We start from the raw sequence: 17,814 nt of genomic DNA on the forward strand, positions 1-17,814 counted from the left end.
CCCCCTCTTCTCCCAACCCTACCTTATTAACTGAAGTTTTGGTGGGACTGGCGTTAGAACTACAATCTCCACCATATGACGATTTGCTACTTAACTTAGACATGACTTCGACTCAGAAAATAAACTTATTGCATAAAGGTGATAGTTGGGTGTATAACCTAAACAATGAATAACACCAACTACAAAATAGACTCGGAAAGGACTGGAACTTTAATTGACAAAAGGCATGCACACGGAAAATCTGAAGGTCATGTTTCAGAAGACGAATGGAGACTGGGTGCTTGGAATGCTAGGAGGGTAAATGATCTCAAGATCAAAGAATTGCGTGAAACTATGAGCGTGAGGAAACTAGATATTTTATATGTGCCTGAAACAAAGAAAAAGGGATGCGAAACTAAATACATAAAAAACGGCGCGTTGAAAGTCCTAGGTAATTTTGGGGATCCAAGTACATTGAAAAAAATTTGGGCAAGCAGCTGTTTTCTTAGTGGCAACGCAGCGCCACCACGACGGTTGGTGTAGCGGCCAGACCACATTTAAGTAAGCTATAGTACCAAACGTGCGAGCAGATCCTTGTCCGTGTGTTGGGAACACAGCAGCCCACAAATGAGAATGAAATTGCCCCACGAGTATAAACTATAACTGTATAACTCCGCGCGAAACTCGGCGTGGGGATTCCGTCCAATATGAGAGAGGATGTGTAGCCAGTTGCAGGTGAGCAGCGCGCGACGCATTTGGTGTTCCAGTTCTACCACGTGGGCGAGCAGCTCGCCCAAAAAATTTTCAGTGTATAAACTATAACGGAGATAAATTAGTTGGTCTATGCTTAGAAAGGGGTCTGTTTATTACAAATACTTGGTTTAGGCATAAAATGATCCACATGTACACCTGGTCTAAAGGAAATAGCCGCAGTATAATTGACTTTGTTGTTGCGGATGAAAGACTAAGAGAGTTAGTCAAAGATACAAGGGTCATGAGGGGTCCTGAATGCAATACTGATCATTACCTTCTGATCTCAAAAATTAACTTAGGTTGTGGATGGAGAAAAAAGAGAACCAAGAAAACAAAAGAAACGCGAATCAATATTGAGAACCTACAGGAACCGGATGTACGAACAGATTTCCAAAATAAGATAATCGAAAGCATAGATAGGGCAACATAGAACGACCGTATGAAAAACAAAGATATAGAGGGCGCCTGGACAAAGTTACGGGATATCATTGTTAGATGTACGATCGAAGTGTGTGGTACCGCAGTTGTAGGAAGAATGTCTGGTGATGCGTAGTAGAATGATGAAATTCAGGCTGCCCAAAAAGCAAAGAGAGAAGCGTACAGGAGAACTTTGAACATCCCAGGTCTTAGCAATGAGGAAAGTAATAGACGTAGAAATGATTATAGACACGAAAACAGGATACTCAAACGATTAGTTAAGGAACGTAAAGATACAATTAGAGTAGAAGAAGAGATGAAAATACAAAATAACTTTGAAGGAAGCAAGAAACTGCTTTATAAATAAATGAAAGGAAACAAAAGTACAGAATTTGTTAATATGAGAAATAGTAGGGGGGAAATGGTATATGATGCAGATGGAATACCAGAGGCTTTTAGAGACTATTTTAGGAGACAATTCGGAGATGAAGCTATAGGACACCACAACTGCGATGTTGAACACGATGCGATAGAAAACTCAATTGAGAAAGTCTGTGTCACTGAGGTTAGGGATATAATTAAGTACTTGAAAAACGGTAAGGCTGTCAGGGTAGACGGTATTAACGCTGAAATGCTTAAACACGGTGGCGAGTACATACCACATAGACTGTGCGAATTGATAAAGTTATGTTTTGAGATGGGAGACGTCTCATACGATTGAAAAAACGCGATTATCGTACGAATATACAAAAGAAAGGTAGATAAAAGCGACTGCAATAATTACAGAGGGATTAGCTTATTGAGTACCGTAAGTAAAATATACTCAAAAATACTTATTCGTAGGGTAATGAAAATAACAGAAGCAAAGATTTGGGAAGTCCAAAGTGGGTTTATACCAGGAAGGTCATGTACGGATCAAATATTTAACTTGAGGCAAATAACAGAAAAAAGTTTGAGAGTAGAAAAAAATTTTTCTGTGCATTTGTTGACCTAGAAAAAGCTTATGACAAGGTAAATAGAAGTAAACTTTGGGAAGTCCTGAAAGAGTATGGTGTCAATGGATGGCTCCTACAAGCTATAAAAACAATATTTATGGGTAGCAAAGCGAGTGTAAGGGTGAATGGGAAACTGTGTGACTGTTTCGATATTATTCAAGGAGTTGGACAAGGATGCGTTATGTCTTCATGATTATTTATACTATTTATAGACAAGTGTTTAGGAATGGCTCTTTTCGACGAAGAGGGTGTGGATCTCGAAACAGTAAGGGTACGTGGGTTAGCGTTCGCAGATGATAAGGTTGTTATGGCAGAATTAATCGAAGACTTACAAAGAATGTTTAATAAACTAGATGCAAGCATGAAGAGCATGGGCCTCAAAAGTAACGCAAATAAAACAAAAACTATGGTGTTCGAAGGAAAGAGTGAGAAAACACTATGCAATATTTTATTAAATGATGAGAGAATTTAACAAGTTGATAAGTTCGTATACCTTGGTAGCTTATTTACTAGGGACGGGGAGATGGATGAGGAATAAGATAGACGCATAAACGAAGGCAAGAAGGTTATTGTTAGAACAGGTCCCCTTATCAGAAGTAAAAATATATCAAATAAAGCTAAAATGGCATCACATAATTCTATATTTGTACCGACTGTACTATAGGGTAGCGAGACATGGACTTATCAAGAAAAAGATAAGAGTAAAATTAACACAATTAACATGAAATTCATGCGCATAATATGCGGGAAAACTCTGATGGACGAAGTAAGTAACGAGATCATTCTAAAAGAATGTGGTACAGAAGAGACGCTAGTAGACACATGGGAAAGAAATCGGTTAAGATGGTTCGGGCATGTTGAGATAATGCCAAATGAACGACTAACGAAACATGTGTATTAAGGTAAAGTAAATGGCAGCGTGCCCAGAGGTAGGACGCGGAAAGAATGGTTGGAATGTGTGCGTGGCGGCAAATAGTTAATAAAAGGAGTGTCAGTAGAGTGAATGACGCCTGAAACAAAAGACCTTGGCCACTAATGGACCCAAGTCGAGAACCTTACATAACGACTTTGTGAGGATCTTCACTTGGGGTAATTACTAGAGAGATTGATCAGCAACATGGGTCGGAGCAGTGTTGCGGAACGAACGTGTTATTTACATCAATAACACGAGAATTCTGGATTAATCTGAAAATTCTCTATCCCTTCCCCAGGTTACTCCTTTCCCCACCGGGTGAGTCACGCCTACCCCGAAAGGAAAATGGCTAAATGGTATAATAATAACTAGGCTAGATTTTTTTTGCTATTTTTTTGCTTTACCATGAGCTATGAATCGCCTTTGTAAAGTCAACCCTTATTTTCAAAAACTACCCACCGTAATGAAAGAAAGTATTAAAAAAAAGTATTGAAAAAATGACTAGGCTATATTTTGCTGCTATTTTTTTGCTTTCAAATGTGATATTAAACAGTTTTGTAAAATCAACCCTTATTTTTAAAAACTACCCCCTGTAATGAAAAAGTATTTTAAAAAAGTATTAAGAAAAAGACTAGGCTAGATTTTTTTGCTATTTTTTTCCTTTCAAATGTGATATTAAACAATTTTGTCAAATCAACCCATATTTTAAAAAGCAATGCCCTGTGCTGCACAAACGTATTTAAAAAATGAAAAAATCAAGATGAAAATGACTTGTAAACCATGAACACGATTTTTCTAAAGCTTAACTAAGGCAATTTTGAAAGGCCCAAAGTTTAGAGACTCCACTGATAGTGAAAAATTCCCAAATAGATTAATTTTTTACAATTTTATATATACGAGGCAGAGAGGGGTTGATTTTAGACGTTAAGGGTTAAGGCCAAAAATTTACAGTGTGTATTTTCGAGGAGCTCAAAAAATCAGAGACTCCATTGACACTGGTAAATCCTCAAAAAGATTCTTTTTTACAATTTTATATCTGCGTGGTAGAGAGGGATTGATTTTAGACGTCAAGGGTTAAAGCACAAAATCGGAAAGGGTATTTTAGAGGAGCCAAAAAACCAGAGACTTCATTGACACTAAGAAATTCTAAAACAGATTATGTTTTGACAAAGCTTTATCTACGTGGCAGAGAGGGATTGATTTTAGACGTTAAGGTTTAAGGCCAGAAAATCAGAGACTCCATTGACACTGGAAAATTCTCAAAAAGATTGTTTTTTACAACTTTACATCCAAGTGGTAGAGAGGGGTTGATTTTATACGTTAAGGGTTGGTGCCAAAAATCAGAAATGGTATTTTAGAGGAGCCTAAAAATCAGGTATTCCATTAACACTAGAAAATTCTCAAAGGGATTATTTTTTTACAATTTCATATCTACGTGGTAGAGAGGGGTTGATTTTACACGTTAGGGGTTGGAGCAAAAGATCTGAAAGGGTATTTTTGAGGAGTCCAAAAATCAAAGATTCCATTGACACTGGTAAATTCTTAAAAAGATTATTTTTTGATAAAGTTATATCTACGTGGTAGAGAGTGGTGTTGATTTTAAACGTTAAGGGTTGGAGCCAAAAAATTCTAGAGATTGTTTGACTTTGTCCAAAAATAACCTGTTTTAGAATCTTCCAGTGTCAATCGAGTCTCTGAATTTTAGACTCCTCAAAAATACCCTTTTAGATTTTTGGCGCCAACCCTGAACGTCTAAAATCAACCCCTCTCTACCACGTAGGTATGAAATTGTAAAAAAATAATCTTCTTGAGAATTTTTCAGTATCAATGGAGTCTCTGATTTTTAAGCTCCTCGAAAATACACACTGTAAATTTTTGGCCTTAACCCTTAACGTCTAAAATCAACCCCTCTCTGCCACGTAGATATGAAATTGTAAGAAAATAATCCTTCTGAAAATTTTCCCGTGTCAATGGAGCATCTGATTCTTGGGCTCATCGAAAATACCGGCTTCAATTTTTTGGCTCCCACCCTTCACGTTTAAAGTCAACCCCTCGCTACCACGTATATATAACTTTGTCAAAAAATAATCTTTGTGAGTGTTTTCCAGTGTCAATGGAGTCTATAATTTTTGGGCTTCTAGAAAATACCCACTCTTATTTTTGGACTCCAACCCTTAACGTCTAAAATCAACCCCTCTCTACCTCGTATGTATAAAATTGTAAAAAATTCATCTTTTTGGGAATTTTTCACTATCAGTGGAGTCTCTAATTTTTGGGCTCTTCGAAATTCCCAAAATCGAGGTTTAAAATGTTAATAGTGGGTTGGTATTTTTGTAAATAGCGGTGGTTTTTCTGATCTTTTATGTGGTGCATTCGAGAACTCAAAATAAGGCCAAAATCTGGTGCATTTTGTCTTTTGACAGATTTTATTCTTCACAAGGGGGTGTTGTTTGTTTTTTCCGAATTTGAGTTTTTAAAAAGGGTTTTTTTTTAGTAGGGCCGGTTTTTAGAAATTGGTTGTTGTTGCTTTCAAGATCCCAAAAAAGCTCTACATTTTGATACACAGAAATGTGGGAATTTCGTTTGTAGAGGTGCTAGCTTGATATACATCATTGTGGCGCTGGAAGTTAATTAAGCATTAAAAGGTGTATCGAAAAAGGTGAATTATATTTTTTGAATATACACACATAAACTAGAAAATGATATATATTGCAGTAGTTATTTTTGTAACGAATAGGGGGGAGAAATAATTACGCTTAAAAGTACCATGTTACTATTTTATAAGTAAGTTGCAACTATGTAGATATCGACTTTTTTCACTACGTGTTTTCATTACAGGATATTGTTTTTCATACAAGAGTTAATTTTGCAAAAGCATTTTTAATGCTTTTTTATGTGTATTTCGAGCATTGTATATGACATTGGAGAATAATGAAAGAGCACAACAATCAGGAGGACAAAAGTCCCAACAGTTAATGTATACAATTTTCGACTTTAGTCTTCAGTTTTGCATTCGGATATAAATACGGGGGTTGTTTTTGTAACGATCAGGGGTGAACAATGATTTTGCTTCTTAGTTATGCTTTAGAAAAATCGTGTTTATGGTTTACAAGTGCTTTTCATCTTGATTTTTTCATTTTTTTAAATACGTTTGTGCAGCACAGGGGGTTGCTTTTTACAATAAGGGTTGATTTTACAAAAGTGTTTAACGTGACATTTGAAAGCAAAAAAATAGCAACAAAATTCAGCCTAGTCATTTTTTCAATACTTTTTTAAATACTTTTTTTCATTACAGGTGGTAGTTTTTTAAAATATGGGTTGACTTTACAAAAGCGATTGATAGCTCATTGTAAAGCAAAAAATCTAATCTAGTCATTTTGTTAAATTTATTGATTTTGATTTGTTTTTGTAGAGGGCGCCGCTAAATTGCCGGCAAGCTAGCGCCGCCCTGTTTTCTCGAAAACTAATAGAGAAAAAAAAATTTTTTTTGGTAAAAAATAGCAAAAAAATACGCATAATATGACATTTAGTTTTTCGCTAGTGATGCCGCTAAGTTGTCTGACCTCTTTTTTTGGTAGCAGTAACGCGTTACTATTTCTGATGTCCAACGGAAGAATCTAGTGAGTGACTCTTGCCATATAGAGGTTATTTTATAATGTGCATGTATCGGAAAATAGTCTCTATGGCAAATGTCCCTCACTAGGTTTCTCTGTTGGACAGCAGATTTTTGGGTAACTGTATAATGCAAAGTAACGTACGTTACTGTACGAAACTTTACGAAAATTTTACACTTAAAAAAATTAATGGATCCAAGTAAATGTGTTTCTTCTTTTTTTTTCTCTGAGCTCTGAACCATGAATGTATTTCCTTCAGTTGAGTAAATATTGTTGAGAGGAAGAAAAGTCATGCTTTGACTCAAAGGAATAATTTACTTTGAATGAAAGAAATATTTTTTCCAGATAAATAATTATTCATCGAGTTGGAGAAAATATATGAGTTTAAACGGTAATACTTCATTTTTTGCAATATTAATAAAGAAAAATGCCTAATAATATAAAGGAGGCTTCCTATTAGTAAAATTGACAAACAACTGTGAACAAAATTCGTTAAAATACTTCGTTTGAGAGATGAACTTTGAAAAAAGTCCTTTTATTAAAAGAAAAAGAAATTCTATGCAAATTTTGTCATAAACAATTAATAATAGTCTAGACTAAAAACATTTTATATTTACAGATATATGAAATTCCTTATTAAGTTACATAAAGTGAAATATAATTTTTAAGTTTATAAAGACTTTCAAATAAAAAACTAAAAAAGCTATCTAAATATTTTGAGAATTTAAAATGACGTATTAACAGTTTTATTGAAAAAAGTAACGCTTAGGTTATTCGTGACTTTGTTTCAATAACGGCTATGGTAACGTGTTACCTTTTTTAAAAGTATAGGCAATGATAACGCGTTACAATTTTGTAAGGAAAAGAAAGGTAACGTTATCACGTTACTTTTGACTGATAATGTGTGAAACACTGATGATGGTGTAGGAATTAGAAAAGTATCAATTGGTGACATTGAGCAATATGGAATATACATTATACCTGCAAGTAAATTTGCTACATTCGTCACCTATGCAATTAATAGCAGTACAGATATTGGGATCTTCGTCAGTTCCATCAACACAATCTTTAACACCATCGCAAAGTACTTCTTGATGTATACAGCCTCCATAAGAACAAGAGTATGTGTGAGATGGACATGGATATTCTTTACAAAGTGTTGGACTTTCATCACTACCGTCAGCGCAGTCTTCATACCCTGATATTGATTATTTCAATTGAACGTAAATATAAAATTCATGCAAAGTGTAAAAGTTATCATTTTTAAATCTTCCTTCATTAGCAAGGTGGCTAATTGAGCCGCCGCGCCGGGTGCAACAACCAGCGCCATGCTCAAACATATGTACGTAAAAGTATTGTCCGAGCGTCTCAAAAAAAAAGAAAAATTTCAAAATCAAAAAATCAATTTTTTGAAAATGTAGACTTTTGGAGGATAAGCAAATAAAACTTTTTCATATTAGAATCTTTTTTGTCAAACGCTTATTTTTAATAATAAAATCGAAATATCGAATAAAAGTTTCTCTCTCATTTAATTATGTTTTAAGACTTATATCGTTTTAACTCGGCTATATATTATTTAAATGAGTTAATATTTATAGGACTTATTCCACAAAAAAACTATAGATATGCTTAAGAATGAAAGGCAAAGTTATAAATTGTTTATTGTTTAATAATATTTAATTGCAAAATGAGGTAAGCCGATAATTGTGTTTTCTTGGATTCGCCGGTAAAAGTATCTAGGTAACTTCGAGTTTCAAACAACTTTCAGTGAGTGATTTGTTCAAAAATGTTAAGTGAAGTTTTTTGGAAAATCTCATGTCGATTCGTTACAAATTTACTGAGATATTCATATTTGGAAAAAGTACTCGACGTCGGTCCGCGATCTGATCTTCGAGAAGGCTGTCGGATGGAGCTGTCCTCGCTAATATTAGCTAACAGCGTGGGCAGACGTCGAGTACTTTTTCCAAATATGAATATCTCAGTAAATTTCCAACGAATAGATCTGAGATTTTCCAAAAAACTTTATTTAATATAATTAACAAATCGCTCACTGGTAGTTGTTTGAAACTCGATGTTACCTAGATACTTTTTATCGGCGAAACCAAGAAAACACAATTATCGATTTACCTGATTTTGCAATTAAATAATATCAAACAATAAGCGATTTAAATTTTTTTATGAATTTCTAACCATCGCTATAGCATTTTGAATAAGTCCTATAAGTATGAACTCATTTCAATAATATTCAGCCAAGTTAGAACGATTTAAGTTTTAAAACTCAATTAAATTAGAGAGAAACTTTTATTCGATATTTCGCTTTTATTATTAAAAATAAACGTTTGACGAAAAAAATCGAATAGGAAAAACTTTTATTTTCTTATTCTCTACAATTATACAATAAAAAATCCATTTTCGGTTATGAAATAGTACATTTCGTTACACAAATACCGAACAGTATTTTATACCACGAAAGGCGAAAAAATCATGTCAAAGTTGATATTTTGAGGTTAGGGTAGTATACATTTTCTTTTTTTTGAGAGCGTTGGGCTGGTTCTTGCATCCGGCGGCTTAATTGGTAATGGTTTAAAGCAATTTCTCGGATATTACATTTTTTCAACTCAAACCTTTCAGAAAGCTTAACATTTATGCTAAACAAATTTAATAAGTATATGCAAAATTGATGTTTTGAAAGATAAAAAAATATCACATTATGTTTTTATAATAATCAAAGGTAATTCAAGTTCAAAATATATTAAATGTCGTAAATAATTGAGATCCTACCAGAGGGGCAAGCACGACCAAGATTATAGTTTACAAGAGCTCAGATGGTACATGTATCATAAGTTTTTTCGATAAATTATCGGTAATGTAGAACAACTACATATCTTCTCAACTACATGCAAGAAACTGTATTGAATATTACTATTCTTAAGCCGGCCCGTAGAGCAGGTTTTTTGTATTGACATGGTAGAAACATTTTCGTTTTGATTATCATAAAAAGTTGTGGTCGATTTTACCTTCAGATGATGAAGAGGGGGGGGGGCGATGAAATGCAACTTGTTAGGAATAATTAAATGATCAACTCATTGTTTCATTTATGCAAATAATACTTATATAAATATAATATACAATAATCTAGGACTTGAAATGAAAAAAATTGATTAACTCCACAGCCCGGGCACAAGATTTCGCGACGTATTTAGGACATCGTTGCGATATCTTTACGACAACTTTACGACACCCTATGTCCATGTCGTTACGCTGTCGTTACGCTATCGTAAAGACATCGTCATATCATGCAACGTATTTACAATATCGTAAAGATACCTTAACGACATCTACATAGAGTGTCATAAAGATGTCGTGACGACGTCGTAAAGGCGTCGCCAAATTTTTTGGCCACTAGGATATTATTAACTTTAAAAAAATCAATGACTGTTAGCTGATAAGCGCTATCCTCCTTACCTTACACTGTAAAAAGTTTCATGTAATTTTATCACAAAGATCATAGGAAATAAAAATACCAGTGATTACTGTGGGAAATTCATTAAAATTAGGTAGAAATAACACGATAGTGTAAAATCGCACACAGATGGTAAAAAGCAGTTTTGAAGAATGGAATGTTAAATTCGCCTTGTAAAATTATAGTGACGCTGTAAAACGCCGCATGTAAAAGGTTGCGCATGCGCAATGACCAGTCCGGGTATTTTTAATCGCTTAATGTATGTTTTAATTAAATCGAATCGTAAGAATAATAAGATATATAAATAAAAGGAGTCATGTTTTTATTAGGCAGAAAAATTAAAGTTTGTGTTTGGTTTGCTGTTACAAAACAAACACGCATCAAATAAGGTTATGATCAGTGGGCGAAATAGGCGCATCCTAATTTATATCAACGAACAAAATTATTTAAGTAAAACAAATTGCGCGTTGCCTTTATGTTGCGCTGAATCCAGCACAATTGACGATATCAATTCTAAAATATATCCGAATGCCGCTAGAATTTTGCACAATCTTGCACTGAATTTACTTGCAGGCCTCGCAGGTTCCCGTGTAGAAATTGCTGATTTATGCCTAAATTAAATATTGGCCGCAGCCAGATTTTCTAGCTGGAAGAATCTAGACTTTCCCTCTGCTGGCCCTCGACAGGTTATTGTCGTATGCTGCTTGACTTATGTTATTTATATACTCACATTTAGTACTATATTTTTCAATTAAACTAGATAAAAAGCTTTATTCATAAAGATATATTTAAAAAATAATTTCTATCAATTGATTATTTTCTCGAGGGGACCTTGTAAAGCCCTCGACAGGTAAAACGGGTAATACAGCTGTGAGTGCAAAAAAGTACATTAATGTTCTTATGCTTAATTATACTTAAATTTAAAAAAGAAAAAATTTTAAAAATTACCGAGATGCAAACTTTGAATAATTTCATTTTTTCTGAAAAAAAAAAACATTTGGTGCCTTAAAAATTTGAAAATAATTTTTCTTAAAGATCGATTTAATTTGAAATCATGTCAATACGTTTAAAAATCATATATAACAAATTGAGCTTCAAAAACCTTTTTTCCTAATTTCTAAAGTATCGGATGAATCCCGTCACTTATTTTTGATATTGCATTCAGCGTGGCATCGTAGCTATGGGGATTAGGCGTTCGACTTATAAGCGTGCGGTGCGTGCGTTCGATTCTCGGCGCTTGCGGGTATTTTAGTAAACTGCGTTTGTCTTTAGTTATTAGTAATAAGTCTTCTTTAACAAATAACAATCAGTTTAGTTTTAGAATAACGTGCGGAGTATAGTTCAGAATTTGATGTCAATAAAAATACGAGAAAGCGGAAGAAGAGTGTTTGTCAGAGGCGCTACATACAAAGTTTTACAAACATCTTTAGATTTAACTTTTGGAAAGAAAATTTATTTTACATTTGGATGAATACTTTCCTTCTTTGAATCAAAAATTTCTGGTAGTAGATTATGGCAATGTGCTAGTTAAACTTTTTTAGTATTGCAACCATAGCATCACACTTCAGAATTAAAAGCATGATCAATTTTTTAAATAATTTAATAATATTTTATTTGAATCAACAAAATAAGAAATAATAGCATATGCGTTTGACCGAGCGCGAAAACACCGTTTGATGCTTCAAAACAATATTTCATTGATTCTGAAGTATTTTTTTTCTCAGTGCGTGAGGGACTATCTAGATTCTATAAAGACCCTATTAATAGGTCCTCATTGGGTTGCTTACTGATGACCTCGCTCGCTGACCGTGTCTCTTTCGCTTGCGCCCTGGATAGATTGCCACTTTAGGGCCTCGATAGAAAATAGAAAATCTAGACAGGGCCTCTTAAGCACCAAGTTATAATTTCCACCCGAGTTATCAAAAGCCATCAAGCGTTGAACAGCGGAATTACAAGGATTATGGAATTTTACATAGAATGTGTGAATGAGACCCTAGTTAGAAGAGACATAAGAAATCACAGAAACACGAGAGTCTGCATGGAAAAATGCATGGACATAAAAGAAGCTACAGAAGTATGCCAGGACACGAAAGTATGGCGGCAAATAGTTAATAAAAAGAGTGTCAGTAGAGTGAATGACGCCTGAAACAAAAGACCTTGGTTATTAATGCACCCAAGTGGGGAACCTTACATAACGACTTCGTGAGGTTCTTCGCTTGGGGTGATTGCTAGAGAGATTGATCAGCAACCTGGGTCGGAGCAGTGTTGCGGAACGAACGTGTTATTTAATTCTGGATCAATCTGAAAAATCTCTATCCCTTCCACACAATACTCCTTTCCCCTGCCGAGTGAGTCACGCCTACCCCGAAAGATAAATGGCTTAATGGTGTAATCATAATAATAATAACATCGCTGCTGTAAAACGTATTGCACTCCTCGTGTGAAATTACACTAATCGTTGGAAGCTTACATAAACGTTGTGAAATTACATTTTTATTTCAGTTACACTTTAGTGTCAAATTCCCACAAAAATCACTGGTATTTTTATGTCCTATGATTGTTGTGGGAAAATTACACGTTCATTGTAAATTTCATTCATTTATGGTAAAATTCATTTAATAATCACTGCCAATGTACAAGAAACGTGTAATTTTCCCACAAAAATCATATGAAAAAGTTACAAAACGAAATGTAATTTTCAGCAATATTTTTAACAGTGTACGTAATATTTGAGAAAATATAATTATGTTTGTTTTACTGGTCAAAAATAAAAATTTAAATCTTCTACACTTTTCAGTTTTGTATGTTTTTTATTTAAATATTTAAGTAATGTTCATTTTAATTAAAAATTTTACAAATTTGAGCGATTTCAATTTGGAACAAGAAATTTTGAATTTTCGAACCTAGAAATTGTTCGAATTTGAACAATTTCCATATAAATTTGTATCTTCCAATTTTAAATAAAATTTTATAATTTTAACAGATTCAATTAAAAACTATTCAAATCTAGGTCTCAATGGTTCTTTTTGATCACCTTCTAAAGTATCAAAATTAAATGTTAAAATTTTTATTGTCTTTAATTGAAAATGATTTAACTTCCAACAGTGTTTGAATTAAAGAAAAACGGGCTTAAACTTATGTGTAACAAAAACAACCCATAACGATAACTAGACTTTTCCTGTGTGCTTCTATTTAAAATGCGTTTTCTATTTATTTAATAATGAAAAATCCAGTTTGAATTGGGCACAAATTAATGCTTTTCATTTCAAACCAATTATTTAAAATCTTAAAAAATTAATATTTTCAATATTGGAGGTTTTAAATCTAAAATTTATCTTGTAGTAGGGTTTTCAATTGGTAACTTTCGAACTTTTAATATTTTAATTCAAAACTATACAAGTTCAAAATAATTTAAAATACAAAAAAAAATTATTAAATCTTTAAATTTGAAATTAATTTGTTGGGTTAATAGGAGGGTTCTAATAGCCATTTTTTAATTTCAAATAGTATTTTTTCAAAAAAAATTTCACTGTTTTCATTGAAAAAATTTTTGCTTCATTATTTTCCTAAGAGTCTATTTTTGAAGAAGGTTAAAAACACATTTTAAATTATACGAAATTTGTCTTACCTTTTTTGATTATTCTTTTACAAAAATACCTTATTAACTGAAATTATTTATATTTGAGTACAAAATTGGATGAATAAACGAGACAGAGAAAAGCGTGAACAGACTATTTTTAGGTTTTTTAAGAGGATTAATTTGGTTATTTTTACTGCTGTCATATCTTGTATCGGTTTTATAAAAAAACGTGGATTATTGTATTTTTGAGAGCAAAGATTAATTTAGGAAAATAAATTAGAATAAAGAACAAAAAGTTAAATACTTGCATTAGTAACAAAAAACAATACAATTAACAGTTCGAAAAAAATGTCTACAATTTTTGTATACAAGTCCACGTCATTATAGCTTTGTGAGATAAAATGCTTGTAACTTTATCAAAGGGGATTTTCCAAAAAACGGAAGTTCCGCCGGATTTAGAAATAAATCTCAAGTTTCTAATTTTTGTTATCAGTTCAGTAAACTGCGTGCCGTTTCATCACCTTTGAAACGATTAAGTGTACAATTTTCCGTATTTGATCATTATTGTGTGACTAGTTAAAAATTGGATAAATAAGGAAGATAGAGAAAAGCGTAAACAGACTATTTTTATGTTTTCAAAGAGGAATGATTTGTTTATTTTTAGTGTTGTCATATCTTTTATGGTTTTTATCAAAAAACGAGGATTATTGTGTTTTTTAGAGAAAAGAATATTTTAAAAAATTAGAATAAAGAACAAAAAGTCAAATACCTGCATTAGTTTAAAAAATAATACAGTTAAAACTTTTATGAACTTTTTAAAAAATTTTTAAAGATTTTAGACAGTAAAATGCTTATAACTTTATCAAAAGGGATTTTTTACCAAACGGAACTCAAATTTTTGTTATCACTTCAGTAAATTACGTGTCGTTTCATTTCCTTTGAAATGATTAAGCGGGAATGTTTCGTACTTGATAATTATAGTATGGCTAATTTAACATCAACAGTATATTAATGAACAGTGATTCACATGTTTATTTAACTTGTAAAACTTTTTGAGTCACCCACTTAAAAAAAAGGTACCTTTTTATCTTTTTCGAGGAAAATAGGGGCTGTGACGACTGTTATAAGAGGAAATTATTTTTTATATTTGAAATGTAACAGTACCTTCTGATGATTTCCTGATAATAAGAATTTTAGTAAGACAGAAACATAAGTTGAAAAATATCGAAAGTGTCTATTTACGTTTATTTTCGTTATTCTATGATTAATAAGATATTTTCGTAAATGAATATTAGAGAACAAAAATTAAGATAAAATGGATAAGTCCAAACGTGTTTTTAATGATTTTCGAAAGAAGACTTTAAGGCCATGTGATGAGTGGGTCACGTGACCAGATTCCTACCTTACTGACACTTTTTTTATTTCCTAACTTATTTTAACACGAAGTGCTACATCCAGTTGAAAATTTGGAATATAAATAAAAAGCACTAAGAAAGGTGGATCTGATCCTAAATTTCTAGAATTATATAAAAAGTTCTTTTTGTAAATGATTTTTTTTTTGCTTTTTTTACAATTTGTGTAAATTTAGGACCAGGCCCACCTTTCTTAGTGCTTCGTATTTATTTTCACAAATTTTTATCTTGATTTGGCACTTCTTGTGAAAATAAGTTAGGAAATAAAAAAGTGTCGGTAAGTGAGGAATCTGGTCACGTGATTCACTCGTCACATGGCCTTAAGGGAAAAAAATAACTACAAGCTTTTTTCAACTAAAAGTTCTATAAGATTTAAGATTGAAAAGTTAAATTCTTGCATTAGTTTAAATAATACCACACTTTAAAATTTGAAAACTGTTATTTATAAACACGCATGAACCTTGAACTGAATTAAAATCGATAAGGTCTCAAAAGGTTTAGAAAATTAAAATTGTAAATAAAATTTGAATTTGTTAATTGAAGAAGCGTAAAATAGATGACATTTCCAAAATAGGTATGAAGGCGAAAAATTTCTAAAGTAGGTGACAAATTTCAAAATAGTTGAATAAAGGTGAATAAATGACAAACTGTGATTAATGTTATTAAAAAATGAATAATTTAGTTCACACAATAAAAAGGACATTAGTAGTTCGTGAAAGGTCGTGGAAGGTCATGAAAGGTTGTTCAATAGATCGATGGATAAGTCTTGTAAACGCGAACAAATACAGTCCTATTGTATCCCTAATATCAAGAAAGGTTCCTTCATATAAGCAGAATAACAATTTTTTTTAACTTCATAAATCGGAACTAGTATGTCGTAAAAGCTTCCGAAATAGGTCGATTTCAATAGATCAATCAATTGGTCTCGCAAACGCGAACAAACACAACAGATTTTGCATTATTTTATTTTGAATAACAAAAATGCTTTTTTCACATAAACAGGTCAAGATTTTTTTTCAAATTTCTAAACTAAAAAGAAATCTTGTTCCAATTGGCTGATTTAGCTCTAAGTACTATTATACCTTGGCATCAATTGTAGTATTTTAAGTTTCTGGGGTCGAATTATAGAAAAATATGTCAAAAAAGTAGATTTGAAAATTTAGGTCATTATGAACCTTCCTCTGCGAAAAAACAAACTTGAATGTAATTGATTAAAAATCTAAAAGTGAAGAAAAAATAATTAAATTTTGTTCCTCATTTCTTATACAAACCATTACAAATCTGAGCAAATGGAACGCATTTTGACGAAGAGAAACACTGGTGTTCTCGATCTGAACAAATTTCATTAATCTCACATCGAAATTCGTCACTCCCATCAGCGCAATCTTGAAAACCGTCGCAGCGAACATTTCTTGAGACACATGCACCATAAGCACATCGATACATGGGTGCAGGACAACTAAAATTAATTTTTAAAATTCGAAAGAAATCTATTACACTCTAAATTTGAGTCAGTTAAAAATGGATCATTGAAAAAGATCAGTAATTTTTTTCACTGATGAACAGTCAAACCTCAATGATTTAAATTTAGAAAGTATGTTTTGAAGATGTTGGTTTGTTTTTTCTCATATTTTTTTCTTACACGATATGATGACAGAGTTTCCTTAGTTCGTCAGAAGAATCGGGACAGTTCGATATGCCATCGCAAACATTAGCTAATGGGATCTTGGAACCATCAATGCACACAAATGGATGCACATTTACAATCGTATCTTCTCCAGCTGCTGTCGCTTCAATTGCTGCTAACATTTGGAACAAAGAGAACATTATAAAAATCTTTTTCTGATATTTGTCACAAAAACCCTTATTTCACTTTTTTAAAACTGTATTTAGCTACATTAATTACGTTTGTTTATTTATAAGAATATCCATATTTGCAATAAGAAATAATGTAATTAAAAAAAAATACCCAGGGCAATGAAAACGAGTACCAGGCTTGTCATGGTCTCGACTACTTTAGACTTAAATCCGTCGTTTCCTTTTATAAGCATGTAATTTCGTAAAATTATTCATTGCCTTATCCGTAAATAATTTTTACGAATCTAAGATTTCCATCAGCATCGATTACAAAACGAATATTCGTTTATTCAGTTATTCTTTGAGTTTGCGTTCTTCGGTAATTAAGCATTTTCAAGAATAAATTTCATTGAAGAGAAATTAAATCTGGATACATTTTGCGTTCTGTATTTTGATCTATTAGTTAAGATACTACCGACAGGTGAATCAAATTTGATGATCAGGTAAATAATAAATAATAATAGATAATAAAGTACGTTGGCTTTCTACTGTTGTTCTTCTATCCGTTGAACATTGAGTCGAATTGAATTTTACATTTCTAGTCAGAAATCTAGCACAATTGGAATCAGAAAAGGTTTAAATTCAGAGTTTTCCTGTCATGCAAGGAACTTTCTGTCGTGTATCAAGCTGGTTTCGCTAAATATTGATTTGGTTCTATAAAGGTAATTGATACTCTTTTTAGATAATTAAGAGATTTCAAAACCAAACTCATTTCATAATAATATAAATACATCATTTATTTGAGAGACTGAATGTTTCTATTTTTATTACTGCAACCTCTTATGCGAGCGAAGATCAATTATTATATAAAAATGAAAGTAAATTAATTTA

General features: G+C 32.4%; 1 protein-coding gene across 1 annotated transcript in view; it reads right to left on the minus strand.

Moving 5' to 3' along the window:
- LOC117175453 (modular serine protease-like) overlaps positions 1 to 17,129 on the minus strand; it is a 34,289-nt gene extending 17,160 nt beyond the window's left edge. The window contains exons 1-4 of the mRNA XM_033365161.1: positions 17,096 to 17,129; positions 16,769 to 16,928; positions 16,398 to 16,585; positions 7,653 to 7,869 (exon numbers count right to left, since the gene is read on the minus strand). Coding sequence (XP_033221052.1) covers positions 7,653 to 7,869; positions 16,398 to 16,585; positions 16,769 to 16,928; positions 17,096 to 17,129 — 599 coding nt within the window. The remainder of the gene's footprint in view (positions 1 to 7,652; positions 7,870 to 16,397; positions 16,586 to 16,768; positions 16,929 to 17,095) is intronic.
- Between the last annotated feature and the right edge of the window lie 685 nt (positions 17,130 to 17,814).

This window comes from Belonocnema kinseyi, chromosome 6, assembly GCF_010883055.1.
Source record: "Belonocnema kinseyi isolate 2016_QV_RU_SX_M_011 chromosome 6, B_treatae_v1, whole genome shotgun sequence".
NCBI lineage: Eukaryota > Metazoa > Arthropoda > Insecta > Hymenoptera > Cynipidae > Belonocnema > Belonocnema kinseyi.